We start from the raw sequence: 18,704 nt of genomic DNA on the forward strand, positions 1-18,704 counted from the left end.
CGTCGATTCTCCGTTTCTTGGATGCTGCCTGACCTGCTGCGCTTTTCTAGCGACACATTTTCAGCTCTGATCTCCAGCATCTGCAGTCCTCACTTTCTCCTGGCGGTGGAGGAGGCCAAGGATCTGCATGTCCTTGGCAGAGTGGGAGGGGGAGTTAGTGTTCAGGCACGGAGCGGTTGGGTTGGTTGGTGCGGGTGATCCAGAGGTGTTCTCTGAAACGTTTTGCATCCGCTGCACCCAATGTGGCCTCCTCTACATTGGGAGACAGGACGCGTATTTGCGGAACGTTTCAGAGAACACTCTGGGGCACCCGCACCAACCAACCCAACCGCCCGTGCCTGAACGCTTTAACTCCCACTCCCCCGGAGAGGGAGAGGGAGATCAGAATTAACATTTGAGAGATCAGTTCAAAAGTCCGATATCAGTGGAGGAAGAAGCTGTTTGTACATCAATGTGGCTGGACCAGGACAGATTGCCGGCAATTCTCACTCCCAGGAACTTGAAGCTCTTGACCATCTCCACCTCAGGACCAGTAATGCAGACAGGAGTGTGTCCTCTACTCCACTTCCTGAAGTCAATGACCAGCTTATTTGTTTTGCTGACATTGATGGAGAGATTGTTGTTTGATGCCATGCTGCTAAGCACTCAGTCTCCAATCTACAAAGGTGGGGTCATCAGCATACTTGCAAATGGGGTTGGGACAGAACTTGGTCATACAGTCATGAGTGCATAAGGAGTATTGTAGGGGGCTGAGTATGTAGTCTTGTGGGGCACCAGTGTTGAGGTGTTGTCACCCATTCTTACTTACTGCGGTCTATGGATCAGGGAGAGGAGGATTCAGTTACAGAGTAGGGAACTGAGACTAGGTCTCTTAACTTAGAGATGACTTTGTTTGGAATTATGGTGTTAAGATGGAACTGTAGTCAAGAAGTAGAAAAGCCCATGAACATAACAGTGGGGGGCCTCTGAAGCACACAGACCAACTGATTGATGCCACCAACTTCTCTCTCTCTCACAAATTTGCAACACTCTATTCACATATAGGAGTACCCATGGCTGTTTATTGCTCAGGGACCCACTGTTTTCAGTTCATCTCTGTAAAGTCAATGTAGGCAGAATAAGTACACTTATCAGTACAGAATAAGTACTGTATCACTCCCACTTTAAGCTTTGTTAGCATTTTGCCCCCAGATTCAGAAGGTACAAGTTGAAATCCCACTCTGACATAGTGAAGACTGGCTCCATTGCTGCAGGGACCACTTTCTTGATCAGAACATTAAGCTAAGGCCCAGTAGTCCTATTCAAGTGAATGTCGCAGATTTATTGGCACACCAGGAAGTCTGCATGACATCCCGGGCAGCACCTGACCAAACATTAGTCAGGATTATTAATGGAAACTTGCCAGGTGCAAAATGATTACATTTGCCAACATAACACCTCAGAGTAATTCACTGTGGTAGTTTGGCTTGTTAATAAATCAAGCTTATTCTTTAGCACATTCTAATTAAACACACTCGCAAAAAGAGTAGACCAAAGAGTTGGAAGTTGCAGTTAATCAGCATGCTGCCTTCTGCCCATGGGATCAAGAATCAATTTCATTCAGTGCAAAAATTGGGATTAAAGTTTATTGGCGTGAAGGGTTTTGAAAGGTTGAGGCAATGTCCCCATCAAGTCTAAGGAGGCATTGCTCTCATGTTCAAGATATTTCTGACTGGACACTTACAAACTGGTACTCTTAGCCAAGTGTCATGAGTAGTGCAGGTCTGAGGAGAAAAATGGTGCTACAGCAGGTGCACTTGAGAGGACTGAGAAACCTGCTGCCCATGTATATCTACCTAACATGAGGAAAGCTCGATAATGTGTCTGCCCAGCACAGAGACCCAAGGGTTCAGGTACATACTGCTTTGAAAGTTGTATGGCAGATTGATAGGGTGGTTAAAGCTGCATTTGGCATGTTTGCCTTCATTACTCAGGACTTTGAGTACAGGAGCTGGGATGTCATATTGAGGTTGTACAGAACATTGGTGAAGCCACTTTTTAAATACTGTATACACTTGCATGACCAGAAGGATATTATTAAATTGTAGAAGGTTCAGAAAAGATTTACGAGGATGTTGCTGGGATTGGAAGGTTGGAGTTATAAGGAAATGTTGGATTGGCTGGGACTGTCTTCATTGGAGTGTAGGAGGTTGAGGGGTCACCTTAAAGGGGATTATACAATCATGAGGGGCATAGATAAGCAAAGGTCTTTTCCCTGTGAAAGAGGAATTCAAAACTAGGAGGCATACTTTTTAAAGTGAGAGGAGAAAGATTTATAAAAGGAGCCTGAAGGGCAACTTATTCACACAGAGTGGTTGGTTATGTGAAATGAACTGTCAGAGGAAGTTAAGTGGTAGACACAGGTACAGATAGAACATTTAAAAAAGATTTGGACTGGTACAAGAATAGGTAAGGTTCAGAGGGATACAGGCCAAATGCAGACAAATGGGACTAGTTTAGTTTGGGAAACTTGGTTGGTGTAAACGAGTTGGACTGAAGGGTCTATTTCCATGCTGTATAACTCCTTGAGTTATTAATTTCAACTCCATACTCGTCCAACCAACCAATCGTCCAAACTGGTATCCTTTACCCTACTAATGACAGCAGGTACATAGGAACATTGCCACTTGCAAGTTCTCCTCCAAGTCATTCACAATCTTGACTGGGAAATATATTGCCATTCCTTCAGTTTAACTGGGAGAAAATCCAGGAACTGCCATCCTAACAACACTGTGGGTATCTCAGAAGGCAGCACATCTCCACCATATTCAGTGCAATTCAGGATGGGCAATAAATGCTGACCAAGTCAATGACATCCATATCGCTTGAAAAATTTTCTTTTAAAATCAGTAGTTCAGAATTTAATCTTTTCCTGATCACTTTCTTTCATGAAGATTCATAAATTTTAGTTATCTTGGCAAAGATGCCACATCAATGTCGTTCCTTCCACTCGACTGCTTTTGCCTTGCTCGCCAATGCTCAATGAGTCAGTTTTGGACATTATTCATGGAACATACAAATTCTTTCCAACAGTACCCTTCTGAATGAACATTTGTTTATATTAAAGTTCCATTGTGATAAGGAGGAAAGAGGAATGGGAAACACCCAGTTTCTCATTTTGGAATTAACTTTCTTTCCTGACTCATGGGAGCCATTTATAAATGGTTATGAAGGTGTTCCTTGGCAAATCAACAATTTAATTCCACTGGCTCTGCTCTAGTCTCCCAAGTCAAAAGGCTGTGGATGAAATCCAGCTTCAGGACACACATTTTATTTTACTCTTTCACGAATGTGAGTACTGCTGGCAAAGATTATATTTGTCGTCCAATTGAGAAGGTGACAATGAACCAACATCTCGCTCACCTTCCTGAAGTGGGATTCCATCTGGTGTAGGTACAGCTTATGTGGGAGGAAGGGAATTGGGACTTGGTGATACAGCAAAATAGCTCCAAAATGTGTGGAGCATGGTGATACTGCCATACATCACCGTCCTTAGATATACGTGGAAGGCCACTGTTTAGAAGTTGCTATCGAAGAAGCATTGGTGAGTTGGTGGAATGTGTTGCAAAATATAACAAACGCTTGCACTATGCGCTGGTTGCAGAGGAAGTGAATGCTAATATTGGTCAATGAGGTGCCAATTAAGCTGAACATTTTATCTTGGGTGTTTTTAAGTCTGTTGTGGAGCTGCATTCACTAAGCTGAGTGTGTTGGCTTTAGGAGTTGGGACATCATGTTGCAGCTGTACAAGACATTGCTGAGGTCACTTTTGGAATATTGCATATAATTTTGGTCATCCTGCTAAAGGAAGGATGTTGTTAAACTAAAAAGGGTGCAGAAAATATTTACAAGGATGCTGCTAGACTGGGGGGCTTGAGTTATAAGGAAAGGCTGGATAGGCTGGGACTTGTTTTCTCTGTAGCATTAAAGGTCAAGGGGTGACCTCAGAGGTTATAAAATCATGGATAGAGTGAATGGCCAAGGGTGAGGGAGCCCAAAACTAGATGGCATAGACTTAATGTGAGTGGGGAAAGATTTAAAAGGGACTTGACGGCAATTTCTTCACACAGAGGATGATGCATGCATGGAAATGAACTGCTAAAGCAAGTTGTAGAGGCTGGTACAGTTACAACATTTAAAAGACATTTGGACAGGTGCATGAATAGGAAAGGTTCAGAGGGCAAATGCAGGCAAATAGAACTGGTTCACTTTGAGATACCTGGTCAGCACAGATGAGTTAGACCAAAGAGTCTGTTTCATGCTGTACGTCTCTATGACTTCTGACTTGTGCTTTACAGATGGTGTCCATGCGTTTGGTAGTCAGGTGGTGAGCTACTCACCTCAGAATTCCAACCTCTTACCTACATTTGTAGTGACTGCATTTATACGCATTTCAGTTGTTGGCCAATGCTCTTGATAGTGGAGGATATAGTGACAGAAATGCCACTGAATTTTAAGGAGAGATGATTAGATTCTCCCACTTTGGAGATGGTTATTGACTGGCATTTGTGTGGTGTTAATGTCACTCATTGTTTTTAAAGCCCCACTCTGAATGCTGTCCAGGTCTTGCTGCACATGGCCGTGCATTGCCTAAAGAATTGCAGATGGCGCCGAATGATGTCCAATGTCACCAGCAAACATCTCCACACTGGCCTCTTGATGCAAGGAAGGTTATTGACGGAACAGCTGAAATGTGTGGACACCAGCCTGAGGAGATCCTGCAGCGATGTCCCAGTACTAAGATGACTGACCCACAACAACCAAAAAGATCTTATATGTGCTCGGTATAACTCTGACCAGTATCTTGGTCAAATGCAGCTCTCACCAGTTTCTAAAGAAAAATCTCATTGGTACTTCCACACAAACAGCTGTTAGATTTATGTACTAATCAGCTGTCACTGGATTCCACTACGGGTCATACACCAGCAGGAGTTTGAATTGCCTCTAGTTATTAGGTGCTGGAGAAAGAGAGATTTTGTTTAGCTATCCTGCAGTGTAAGGCACATTGTTAATCACCAGTATGAATAAAGGTCAACATGCAATATCAGTTAAAGGGCAGGTGTATTTCCACTTTGTGTAGACCAAGTGAGGGCTTGTGATTGGCAGATTCAATGCAAAATAATTAACCACTCCATGTTCAAGAAGTTTTACCGAGTGCCACCTGTCTCAATAAAATTTTAAAACAACAGAGAACTGGCTGGAGATTTATTGTTGCAGCATCATCAATGTGATGCCCAGTCTAGCTCTTCATTCAACGTCAGAAAAATCAAATCAGCAGGTAATTCAAGTTTATTGTAGAGATGAAGAAATGCTAAATTCCCAGGAACAGACAGCAGCACCTGGAAATCTTGGTCTAGTCACCAGTTTTCCCATAAATAGTATGTGAATTCAGGGTTTTGGATTTAGGTTTTATTGTTACATGTACTCAAATACAGGGTACAAGACTATATCCAAAGTCTACAATGTCTCCACACGTGGCACCATCTTAGGTACAAAGTACCTAAGTACATGAAGCATATGAACTTTGCAAAATCAGAAAATAATCAAATACATAAATGTGTAAAAATCTATAATTCAAATTTAGGGAATATGACAGAAACAAAGATGTATTATTGCAAAGAAAGAGACTATCCCTGTCTATCATATCTGGTACTGACTCTTTAAACTAGCATCATTACCTTGTGCCAATCTCCTGCTTTTCCCCCCGTACCCTTGCACATTATTTCTATATAAATAATCATTCAAGGCCTCTCGAATACCTCTAATGAAAGTATGAAAAGCACAATGAATTGCAGTCCATTGCATAACCCCTCAGCCAAATAGTCAAAATATGATCAAGAAATTCACAGAAGACATTAACCCAGTTGGATGGTAAATCGTGAGGGAGATAGGGGAAAACTGCAGCAGGATATCAATTTGTTGGTCAACTGGGCAGAACAGTCACAAATGGAATTCATCCTGGAAAGGTGAACGGCAATACACACGGGGACAGCTAACAAGGCAATGGAATACATATGATGGGCCAAAAGACCTCCTTCAGTCTAGAGTACAAATCATTCAACTTTCATTTGGGGCTGGAATCTCCTTGAATGACACGAGGTTTATTTTAATGTTGCTTCGACTTGACCAAATGGCGCCTCCCTGACTGCCTCCTCCCCAGGGGAAGGGAAAAGTCAGCAGCAACCAGGAAGGATCAGGCGAGGGAGGTTTGGGAATCAAACAAATGGGAAGTCGCTGTAAAATAAGCCACATGTTAAATTTTTCTTTCATATCTTGAAGCTTATTTTAGTTTAAAAGTTACTTAACTTACTAATGTAAGTTAACTTACTAACGAATTTAGAAAAGTGCAGCATTTTAACTTAGAGGGTTTAACATTTTCTTTGCTAAGCAAGGTCTAACAGAACCCAACTTCCCATAAAGTCATGATTTTCATTAACGTAACCACAACTTTAAGTGAGGACTTACTGCAGTAAGGCACTTTACAGAACACATCCCCAGGAATATACCAATGAAGGAGAGAGATAATTTCACTTCATTCCATTCAGGCTCTGCAACTGACTTAGTAATATACACATGAGACACACCCTGTAACCCAGTACTCAATTCAGTCAACTTCTCACATCTTGGCCTCATGCACATTTTAGTAATAACAAAATAAATAACAGCAATCTGCAGCAGATGCCTCTGCATCCGAGAGAGAGATTACGCACTGCAGATAATGGTTAACGGAGGAGACAAAACCCAAAGCTCCCTCCATGGCTTACTAGATGATAAAAACATAGTAAATAGTACTAGGAGCAGACCATTCAGCCCTTTGAGCCTGCTCTGCCATTCAATGTGACCATGGTTCTCACCCAACTCAGTACCTTGTTCCTATACATTGTCCAATACTCTTTGAAGGTTTTATCCCCAAGAGCTTTATCTAACTCCTTCTGGACAAAAGAGAATTCCAGTCTCACGGTGAAGAAATTTCTCATCTCAGTCCTAAAATTGTCTACCACATATCCTTACACTATGACCTGTGGTTCTGGACTCCCCTGGTCATTAGGAACATGCTTCTTGCATTGACTCTGCCAAGCCCTGATAGAATTTTATAGGTTTCTAAGAAATCATCCCTTGTTCTTCTGATTAATTAATCTAACGAGTCTGCTCATCACAAAAGATGGCAGCCGCTTTCAAATGTTCATGATTCAGCAGTTTTTCTTTGTCATACATTCTAACATCTAGTTCCGAACATTTAGGAATCCTGAGAAATCAGTACCAATAAATTTATTAGTGTATTCCAATAAAGGTGTTTAAAATGATGATAGTTTTTCAGCACCTGTCTCAGACGCTTAGACAAGCAAGTTCGTAACAATAGCCAATTATTATATGGGTCTCTCATATGGTGGGAAACCCTTACTTTATGTGGCTACTGATGTGGGGAGTGTAATTATTTTTAATCAATCTGTTTGGACATGTTACGTCCCACCTCTAGGACAGATGGGACTTGGACCAGAACCTCCTGGCCCAGAGGTAGGGGCACTAACAGTGTCACAAGACCTTTATGTGGAGGTGGTAAGTTGGTTTGTTGGTGAGCAGAACCAAGGATCTACCCTAAAAGCTTCTGATCTGAAAGAAGGCATGAACGTTACAGTAACCAGTGATCATTGGAGTGGAACCAGTTTTAGTTTGACCACATGTAGAGTCCGGACCTCAGTTGCTAGCAACGTTGTGTCCGAAACATGACACCCGGACAAGAGGAGTTTATAATGTCCTGGTGTCGGAGGGAAAGTGAGTGAGTGAGTGAGTGAGTGAATCAATCCAATCAATCAAAATCCAATCAATCAAACTCTCTCACACACTCTCTCTAGCAGCAAGTAGACAGTATTGTGACAATGGATATGACTTACAGCTCTCCTCGTAAGCAGTCATCAGGAAAGGGAAAACAGGGAGGGACTTTATATCAAAGCAATGTCTTCGAGAAAAGAGACAAACACAGAAATTGCTGGAAAAGTTCAGGAGGTCTGGCAGCATCTGTGGAGAGAAATTGGAGTTAACGTTTCAGGTCAAGTGACCCTACTTCAGAACTTTGGGCTGGATAGGATTTATCCAAGGATTCTCTGGGAAGCGAGGGAGGAGATTGCAGTACCTTTGGCTTTGATCTCTATGTCTACACCAATAGTGCCAGAAGACTGGAGGATAGCAAATGCTGTGCCCTTTTTCAAGGAGGAGAGTAGAGACAACCCTGGTAATTGTAGTCCAGTGAGTCTTACTTCGGTTGTGAGTAAAGTGTTGGAAAAGGTCATAAGAGATAGGATTTAAAATCATCTAGAAAGGAGTAAGTTGATTAGGGATAGTCAACACTACTTTGTAAAGGGTAGGTCGTGCCTCACAAATCTTATTGAGTTCTTTGAGAAGGTGACCAAACAGGTGGATGAGGGTAAAGTGGTTGATGTGGTTATATGGATTTCAGTAAGCGTTTGATTAAGTTCCCCATGGTAGGCTATTGCACAAATTATGGAGGCAAGAGATTGAGGATGATTTAGCAGTCTGGATCAGAAATTGGCTAGCTGAAAGAAGATAGAGGGTGGTGGTTGATGGGAAATGTTCATCCTGGAGCTCAGTTACTAGTGCTGTACTGCTTTGGGGCAGCTGCTGTTTATCACTTTTATAAATGACCTGGATGAGGGTATAGAAGGATGGGTTACTAAATTTGCGGTTGACACTAAGGTCAGTAGAGTTGTGGACAGTGCCAAAAGATGTTGCAGGTGACAGAGATTCATAGATAAGCTGCAGAGCTGGGCCGAGAGGTGGCAAATGGAGTTTAATGTAGTAAAGTGTGAGGCGATTCACTTTGGAAGGAGCAACAGGAATGCAGAGTACTCGGGTAATGGCGAGGTTCTTCGTAATGTAGATGAGCAAAGAGATCTCTGTGTCCATGTACATAGATCCCTCAAAGTTGCCACCCAGGTTCATAGGGTTGTTAAGATGGCATACGGTGTGTTAGCTCAATGTCCAGTCCCTCTGATCCTATATTAAAATTTGGAAACATAGTGCGTTCGTTACAGTATACTACTGGTAAATCATAGTTGCTTCCTTTAGCACAAATAATATTCAATTTATCACACAATTTAAAATTCATAATGAGAGCAAAGTGAAAACTATGCACTAAAAAATTGACTTGCCAGGCAATTTGAATTGAAAGAACTATTCCTCGTTGTTCTAGGTCACAAGTCAATTTGGATCCATTTTGGGCCCTCTTAATGTAACTTTAAAAAGGAACCAGAGACAGAGGGAGAGACAGTACACACTCAATCTGGGGTATGGAGGGGGAAGACAGCTTTTATGTGGGAGTCGGTTTTCAGTAGCTGCTGTGCTGTGGCCTACTCATGATGACAGTGGGATCTTAAAGATTCTTTACTGTTCCTGAGAAACTCAAACCAAATTTTTAAAAGCTCAGCCTTTTTTTTTATTATAAAAAAAAGAAATTCCTATGAGTTGTCTAATGTAAACAAGTGAATATTTAAAGCCACATCATGAGTCACTGGCTGGTTATTAAAGGCCTCAAGAGGTCCCGTGCCAACAAAGAAAAGTTTCTTATTCGATTTGAGGAGATCCAGTAGGCAGACAATAATTATTGTTAACTTCACAGGACAAAAGTAAATTAGAGCCAGGGGAACACTGAGGGAATGCTGCATTGTCAAAAATAAATTAAATCAGAACCTCTTTCATTCTGGAAGGTAAAGTCACCATAGTCCCATTCTATTAATAGAGAGATGACTGGTAGTGGTTTAATCTGAGGGGCACCATGCCTCAGGTCACCCCAGTTGGTGCAGGAATTGAATCTGAACTGTTGACATCATTCTGTGTCACAAACTATTTGTCCAGCCAACTGTGCTAGCTGACCCCTCTTTCTTGCCACTACACTGCAAATCTCCAAATTTCTCTGCTACTCATCTTGTAGTTTTTTTGTAACAAATCAAAGTGTGTGCGTATTGGCTGCCTCCTCAGTAACTAAAGGGGTCGCAGCGAAATGAAACCAGTGTCTACACCGCTTTCCGCACAGCATAGTTTCCAAGCAAGATCACTGGACAATGATCAAGATCAAGAACTCGATTGCTTTTCCTCACCAACCCCAGCTCTCTTCCCTCAAACTTATCCCAAATTGGAAACCTTAAGGTTTCCAACAGAGACCAGCTAACACATTTGCGACTAGAGATAGAATCCAAGACCTTCCTTGTCAGTGTCACAGAGATATTGTCTTTTCACAATAAGTCTATAAGGGAACTCTGCGGTTTCTCGTTTAGAATTGCAGTGAAGAATTTGCGATTGACACTAAGGTCAGTAGAGTTGTGGACAGTGCCAAAGATTGTTGTAGGTTACAGAGGTACATAGATAAGCTGCAGAGCTGGGCTGAGAGGTGGCAAATGGAGTTTAATGTAGTAAAGTGTGAGGCGATTCAGTTTGGAAGGAGCAACAGGAATGCAGAGTACTCGGTTGATGGTGAGGTTCTTCGTAGTGTAGATGAGCAAAGAGATCTCGGTGTCCACATACATAGATCCCTCAAAGGGGGCATAGCTTTAAATTGAGGGTTGACAGATATCGGACAGATGTCAGAGGTAGTTTCTTTAGTCAGAGTAGAATCCATGACCTTCTTTGTCTTTTCACATTAAGTCTATAAGGGAACTCTGAGGTTTCTCACTTAGAACTGCACTGAAGAATTACAGCCTAAAATCTGGTTCAACACAGCCCATTACCCAGGATGCCAAACTGTTCCACTCAAAAAAAAACACAACCTCTAGCAAGTCAACCGAAAAATTTAGTGAACCTTTGAAACTAAAGGTTAATGGATTGCTCTGAACGAATTAAATCAAGTGTTCAGCAGGTGCAAGCTTGTGGCAAAGGCCAAAATCATCTTTTCTATTTAAATGGATTACCAGAGTGCTGTGAAAGATAATTTGGGCACAAGGGAATGATGATTATTTCCTCAATCAGTAACGAGAAACTGGTGTTTCAGTACAGGACCCCAGCTGAGGACAAGAAGCTACCATAGTGTTGGAGGAAGTCGATATTAAAAGATTGGCTATTAATAGGCTTGTTTGTTGTGCATTTACAGCAGATGCCCAAAGCATAACGCTGCACGTGGTAAGATTACTATTCACACCCATACAATTATATTTCTGTCAGATGCCCATTGAAAGCCACTGAATGAAGAATTGTTGGCCACTAATAATTCTTGTTCCAAGTTGTGCATTTATTTTTGCTGCATTTTGTAAAGGAAATGTCTGTGTGCCTGTGTCTCTTTCATCTGGCCCACTTTATAAAACCGGCTGAAGTGAGAATCAATTCATTTATTATTCCTACTTCCAGTTTTGGGTTAGATGGCCAGCTTCATTACTTCCACATTTTCTTATTTGTTTCTTAACTTGACAATAAGAAACTCCACATTTCAAAAACTCACCAAGACAAGTATTTTGAGAACTTTTGATGTGAATTCAGTTGTGTCTCAAAGGAGCACACTCTTCCCTCAGAGTCAGGGGGTATAATTCTCAACCCCTCCAAAAGCTTGGGCACATCATCCATGCACTCCCAGTACTGTTGTCAATTGGATGAGATGTTAAACCAATGCCCCGTCAGCTCCCTCGTTAAGGCAGAAAATTTCAAAATGTAGCCCTCCACTTCAATGTAGGGAATAACGTTTATCTCTTAATCAACACCTACATCATTGTTTGTGGAATCTTGAAATCAAAATTTGTAGAAGCATAGTCTCAGAATTAACGGGTGCTAATTTAAGATAGAGATTAGGAGGAATTTCTTTTCTCAAGAGGTCTGACTGTCTTTGGAACTCCTTCCAAAGAGAGCTGCGGGGGCAGAGTCCTTGTTGCTGACGTGGAGATAGACAGATTCTTGATCAGGAGGGAAATCAAGGATTGTGGGGAGAGGGTAGGAAAGCAGATGTGAGGAATATTGGATCAGCCATGATCCTATTGAACGGTGGGGCAGGCTGAATAGCCTATTCCTATTCCCATTTCTCATGGTCTTATAACGTTTTTCAGAATGTTGGCTATACGACTTCATCAGCTTTAGACTGAGATTACTAAATCTAAAGCTCTGTGAGATGTTATGAGGTTATGGGAGGCACTTCATAAATGCAAGCACTTTCTATTTTCTTGATTAACACAATATTGTAAATATTGTATATTTCAGCTCCTTTTAAACTGCACTCTCAGATTCTGCCCGCTCCTGAGGCTAAAATCCTCAGTCAGGCTAGAGAAGCCTCAATAGTAGATTCAACTCACTCATTTAAGCCATTATAAAAGCAACTTTTACTAAATGCTGAAATGCCAAGAGTTGACATGTTCCTGGACAATTCACCATCGTGGGAGTTGACAGCTTCTTAATGACCAAAAGAAATAAAGAGGATTGTAAGTGCCTGACACTCTTGACCCAAACTCTCAGGAGTTCGAACGATTTTCTGAAGTTTGAGAACATTTTCACAAGTCGACACTGACAAGAGACAATGTGCAAGTTTTTCTCAAGCAGATTCATGAAGCTCTGTATCATGAGGACTACCTCCCTGGAGCGGTGCAGCCACGCTGCTGGCTTTATTTCTTGACCACTACAATAGTGTGTATTCTGACCTTGAAATACAGAGTCCTGGGACCCTTCGCCCTGGACTAACAAAAAAGCTCTTTAGGGTCATTGTGTGACTTCACACATGGAATGCTGAGGCCAATCTGTGTCCTCCTACACAACTCAAACAACAGAATGGGGAATGTTGCACAGAATGCTGCATTGAGGGGGATGGGGGAGGTGGAAACAGAGAGTGTGAGAGAAAATTTAACTTGTGCAACAATAACTTATTACCCAGCCACATCAATACTGCTCTATCTTGGGGTTTCACTGTAAAATGCAAGATCCCCTTTCTGTTTAAGTAAAACTTACCCTTAGCTCGCTGTGGAATGCAATTTGTAAAAAAGAAAAATCAGCATTCAACAATATTCCGATCCAAGCTCAGCAGAGTGCTCCAGCACAATTCTGGCAGAGGCTAAAGACATGACTATCCATAAAGTGTTGTTGCTACAGGCTCCTCTACTCTCAGCACTGCCTACATCCAATATAAACAAGACAAACTTCCTAAAGAGTCAGCGATTTTAATTCCCCTTCCACACCCCCCATCCCAACTGCATATGTAAAACAAACACTTTCTTCTGTACTCCCTTCAATTCAATCACAATCACAAGCAGCTTCTGTAGAATTAAAAGGGGTAAAAGCAGCGACAGGGTTAGGGGTCTACAGATATTGCTTCAGCATCTTTTTCTGCAGTACACAATTTCACAATGTAACTGAAATGTGAGGTGGCATACACTAACTATCCGTAGCCCAAGAGTGGAGCCTATCGCTTTTCTTTTACCTGCCCACTCTTATTAACAGGAGTAGTCAGTCAGAATCAAAACTGTGGCGCTGAAGAAATATAGCAGATCAGGCAGCATCTGAGGAGCAGGAGAGTTGATGTTTCGGGCAAAAGCCCTTCATCAGGAATCCCACTGTCCACTTTCCTGCTCCTCGGATGTTGCCTGGCCTGCTGTGCTTTTCCAGTGCCACACTTTTTGACTAATCTCCAGTCAATGCAGTCCTCAGTTTCTCCACCAGGAGCAGTCACCCTTCCGAACCGGATTGTCACTTGGGAAGAGATCATAGGTGACCCAAACAGTGAAATTAACCACAAAGTGCTGGCGATACTCAACAGGTCTGGCAGCATCCGTGGAAAGACAGAAAGACTTCATGTTTCGAACCTGATATGACTCTTCTTCAGAATAAGGAAATTCATGGAAGGACACACCAATTGAAAGTCTTTGTTGAACTGGACACTGATTATTTTGTTCAATAAACGCAATGGATTGCAGAATCCACTGAACACAGCAACACCAGGAACCAGGGCATTTTTCCCTGATGATCTCCTCCAGATGTGCTCTTCTGACAGAAAATAAGGAAAATCTCTCTCATGTCTTAGGCAGTGCCTCGTGCCTTGCTCCTCACTAAAATGAGTCCATTTTAGGTCCTCACTGCAGTCATTGTCTATCGTAGTTTGTCAGGGAAATGGGAGGGTGGGATGGCCAGATTCCAATGTACTTCCCTGTCCATTGACACTCTAGTTCAGATTGCCGTCGGCCATTAAGCCCAAGTTGCACAAATTCTTTTCAGATATGCTCCCTTCGCTTTGGGTCATCCTGTGTCAAGGTGGCCCAGGTGTTGATGGGGTAGTTACATTTTTGAGCTGGGGGGGGTCCATAAAGTTGCTCTTCAGAGCGCTTGCTATGAACGGAGCATTTGCTTCAGTAGTCTTGCGTCAGGGATCAGGACGATGCGACCGGCTCTGCGGAGCTCACTGAACATAGTGAATGCTTCGATGCTGGGGATATTGATCTGAGCCTGCGCCTGGTCTCTAATTACACTCTTCCTCAGGTGACTGAAAGTTGCAATGCCAAACTGAAGGCAGTGTTGAAACTGTGCTTCATCCATCCTAATCAGTGGTAAACTCTCAGGAGTATGAAAAGTGATCCACATTGTTCAAGGCCTCGTATTTTCTGACAACCAGAGGTTGACTCTGTAGTGGGGCATATGGGGAGGTTGGTGGAGGATTATATTATGAAGGTTTAGTGTAAGTCCCATGCTCTTGTACATCTCAGCAAAGGGGTTGATGGTTTGGAGCAGAGAGCGTGAACAGATATGTATGCTGTCATTGGAGGCAGTCCAGGGAAGGTTCAATAGGCAGACACCAGGTATGGAGAACCTATCTTATGAGGAGAGGGAGAAGAGGTTGGACCCGTACTCATTGGAATATAAAAGAATGAGTGTGACTTTATTGAAACAGACAAGATCCTTAGGGGGTCTGGCAGGGTAGATGCAGAGAGGTCGTTTCCCACATGGGATAGTCGGAGACCAGGACCATAATCTCAAAATAAAGAGGTCACTCATTTAAAACAGAGATGAGGAGGACTTCCTTCTCACAGAGGGTAGTGAATCTGTGGAATTCTCTATCTCAGAGAGCTGGTGAGGCTGGTCATTAAGTATATTCATGGCTGAGATAGACCTATGATCAGTAAGGAAGGCAAGGGTTATGGGGAAAAAGCAAGAAGGTGGAGTTGAGGATCAACCATGATCCTTTTTAATAGAATCTCTGCAGTGTGGAAACAGGCCCTTCAGCCCAACACTCTGAAAAGGATCCCACCCAGACCCTTTCCCCTATCCTATTAACCCTACATTTACCCCTGACGAATGCCCTAACCCATATATCCCTGAACACTATGGGCAATTTAGCAAGGCCATTTCACCTAAACTGCACATCTTTGGACCGCGGGAGGAAACCGGAACACCCAGAGGAAACCCATACAGATATGGGGAGAACGTGCAAACTCCACACAGTCACCCGAGGCTGGAATCGAACCTGGATCCCTGCTGTTGTGAGGCAATAGTGCTAACCATTGAGCCACCGTGCCACCCTTGTCGAATGGCAGAGCAGACTTGATGGGCTGAATGCCCTTTATTCTTCTGAACATTGTAGTTTAATGACAGACAATATGGAACTGGCCTGCAGGATGAATAGGTTCAGATTTATTCCATTGATTAGCTCCACTCCAACTGGGAGCTTGCTGAGGGGGAAGATGGAGCATTGCAGCAAGGAAGATCAGGAAGAGTGCTGGTGTGATGACACAGCCTTGTTTGACCCTAGTCAGATAATTAACATGGCCTGCAAACGATCAACTGCTTAGGATCGGGGTTTGCACATCATCATGGAGTAGACAAACGATGAAGAAAACCAACTGAAATGGAGGCTGCTCCATAATCTTTAATAGGGAAGGCATTTGTGAGGCCAAATCCGAAGGTTGGTGCAGGTCCCTGCATTTCTCATTGTTGATTTTCGGAGTACGCTGTGGCCTTAGACGACAGAGTCTGCATTGTGACTTTGTAAGGAGCTCTTCAGCCACAGGGAGAACGTGATTGCTGATTCTCACAATAGGAATTTCTCTGTGGATGACAGCAAGGAGACTCCTCTGTAGTTACCACAGTCAGACTTGACACCAGTTCGTAAAGATCACCATGGTTATGGCATCTCAGACATCTTCTGACATACTCTGCTCCTTCCAGATAAGAGAAGCAAAGCCATGTATTTGTGCAGTAGCTCTTCTGTCTTATTTCAGTGCCTTGGTGGGGATTTCATCTGTTCCTGATGTCTTGTTTGTTTTATTTCCTTAGCCTTTTCTACTTCATGCCAGTTTGGGATTGAGGTAAGATGGCAGTGGGTAGCATCTTGCAGGATGGAGTCGAGAACATTTACATTGAAGACACAGTCTCTGTTAAGATGATCTTCAGAATGTTCCTTCCAACAGGCAGCTAGTCCTTCTCAGTCCACGGTGAGCACCTCTTCACTCTTGGCCAACAATGGAGTAGGGCGTTGGATACACAGGCGGTAGGAAGTCTTGACTGCTGTAAAGAAACCACTCACATGTGGTTATTGGCTAACTGTTGGACCTGCTGCACTTTATCCTTTCATTATCTGTCGAGAGGAGCCAAGCTTTATTAGCTGGAGCTCAGCCTTCAGTTGCCTGCAGAGCTACTTTCTGGTTCTCAAGTTGGGTTGCTGTTTCTGGTTCAGAAGTGTCCTGGATCTCCTGGGTCACCCTCACTGAACCAATTTTTAGTGTTTCCTAGTAGAGTGATGGAGCATCTCATTGCAAGTGTTGATTACGGACACTTCAAGGGCACGCCTAAGCTTTTGGACAAACTATATCTGAAGTTATCAGGATGGCAATGAGGTGCTGGCTGAATTGCGCTCTTTTCTTTCGGCTCTTGGGGTACCTCAGTGTTTCCTGTGATTTTGTTTCCGTTGTCCTTGTTGCTTTGGGCTTGTATTGATGTGGACAATAGAGTGAATTCGGAGGTGGATCATGAGCAGTCCTTGGCTGCCATCTTGGTGCATGTGACACACACATGCCCTTGAGATCACTCACTTAATGACATCGTCCAGCAGGTGCTGAGGAATGGAGCAAGGATGTTTACCATGAGGCATTCTGCTTGTTTCTCTGATGGAACAAGGTGTTGGTTATGATAAGACCACGTTCTAGGCATCTTGTCAGGAGCAAGAGACTACCATTAGCTTTCTCTACCCAGACTCTGCTGATTATATATCTGTAAAGTTCCCAATCCTTTCCAACTCGCACAAAATAGGACACAGTTGAAATTCTTACATCCCAATTACGATCACAGCTTCCTTCTGAATCCAAAACCATAGAATGATTAGGGCTCAGGTGGAGGACATTGGATCCATTAAGTCAATGCTAGCTTTCTGCCAGAACAATTTAGCCAGTCCCACTCTCCTATGCTGAACTACACCATTGGCTGTTGTTCATTTGACCGAAGTCAGGTAAACACAACAAGGGAGACTGAAGTCCTAGACAATGATTTGCTGTGTACAAGCTAGTAAATTTTGTATATGGCAGACATTTGGGGAAGGAGTTCTTCACTGCAGTTACACAAAATTATACTTTGTTTAAATACAGTAAAGTCCTCCCATTTGGCAGTTAGTGTTTGAAAACTTTTCAATGACAATTTGAGCAATCGGCAAACTTGGCTGAGTATTTATGCACACTTTCTCCTCCAAAGAGAAGCAAAGTTTCTTTGTTTTATTTTGTCCAGCAATTGTAAAAAGCCATTAGTGCCTTGGTAGTGCATCCAGTCAACAGGGTAGCAACCTGTATTCACAAAGCATCTTTAGTAACTCACACCACAGTGCTTCGAAGACATATTAGCAACCAAAACCTAACAATGGCCAGATGAGAAAATTACTCGGAAAAGTGAGCAAGTTCTAAAATCCATCTCAAAGAAATTAGAGAGAAAAAAAGCAAAATCACAGAGAGAGATTTCAGGAGGGGATTCCAGAGCTTAATGTCTTGGCAGCTGAGAACCTGACAGTCAGTGGTGAAGCAATAAATCTCTGGGATGAGCAAGAGGCCACAATTGGAGGACTGCAGAAATCTCAGAGGGTTTAAAATAACAGCATTTTTCAGAGATACAGAGGAGAAGAACAATGGAAAGATTTGAGAACAAGGATGAGAACTACAAAGCTGCAGCACTGCCAGATGATAAACCAGCACGTGGGTGATGGATGAAGAGTACTTGGTAGCAGCCTGGGCAGATTGCCTTTCAAAGGCATATCATGCCTTCTCATATCAGAAATTATTTTTCCCTTTCATGCTTAACATCTAATGTTGATTTGTGGGGGGTCCACTTTTACATTTACCCGAGAGTCTCTGTGAATACTGAAAAAGTTAATTTTGTACAGCTGTATCAGATTTCGCTCCCTACTATGATGCACAAGTTGCCCATCAGTCCTGTCAAGGCTTCTATTAACAGTCAATGGTTTACAATGTTAAACAGCTGCATGCTAGAGACCCAGATTTCTCTCTTCTTTAATCTATGCCGCCCATGGTTCAACTCCCAGCTTCAAGCAAAGCCATGGACAGATATGTGGTTTAGATGACAGGCCTGTGCTTAATCTGTGTGCAGCTTCTCTCCCTTTCCAAACCAACTTTTCTCAGCCTTCCCTTTAACTAACATTCATTGATATAATCAGTGTTTGTTAGGTACTTTTGTTTTAATGGACAAATGGGATAGAACCAAAG

General features: G+C 42.7%; 1 protein-coding gene across 4 annotated transcripts in view; it reads right to left on the bottom strand.

The window, feature by feature from the left end:
• LOC122540917 (A-kinase anchor protein 13-like) overlaps positions 1 to 18,704 on the bottom strand; it is a 417,382-nt gene that overhangs the window by 345,386 nt on the left and 53,292 nt on the right. For 2 of the 4 annotated variants that reach the window (XM_087981477.1, XM_043677208.2), the window contains exon 1: positions 7,932 to 7,968. The exons of the other annotated variants lie outside the window; for them this stretch is intronic. In XM_087981477.1, the coding sequence (XP_087837603.1) occupies positions 7,932 to 7,953 (22 nt within the window). In that variant the 5' untranslated portion in view covers positions 7,954 to 7,968. Of the gene's footprint in view, positions 1 to 7,931; positions 7,969 to 18,704 lie in introns of those variants that run through there. 4 annotated transcript variants of the gene reach the window in all.

Source organism: Chiloscyllium plagiosum, unplaced genomic scaffold (assembly GCF_037043375.1).
Source record: "Chiloscyllium plagiosum isolate Xiang-an unplaced genomic scaffold, Cpla_swu_hap1 HiC_scaffold_39, whole genome shotgun sequence".
NCBI lineage: Eukaryota > Metazoa > Chordata > Chondrichthyes > Orectolobiformes > Hemiscylliidae > Chiloscyllium > Chiloscyllium plagiosum.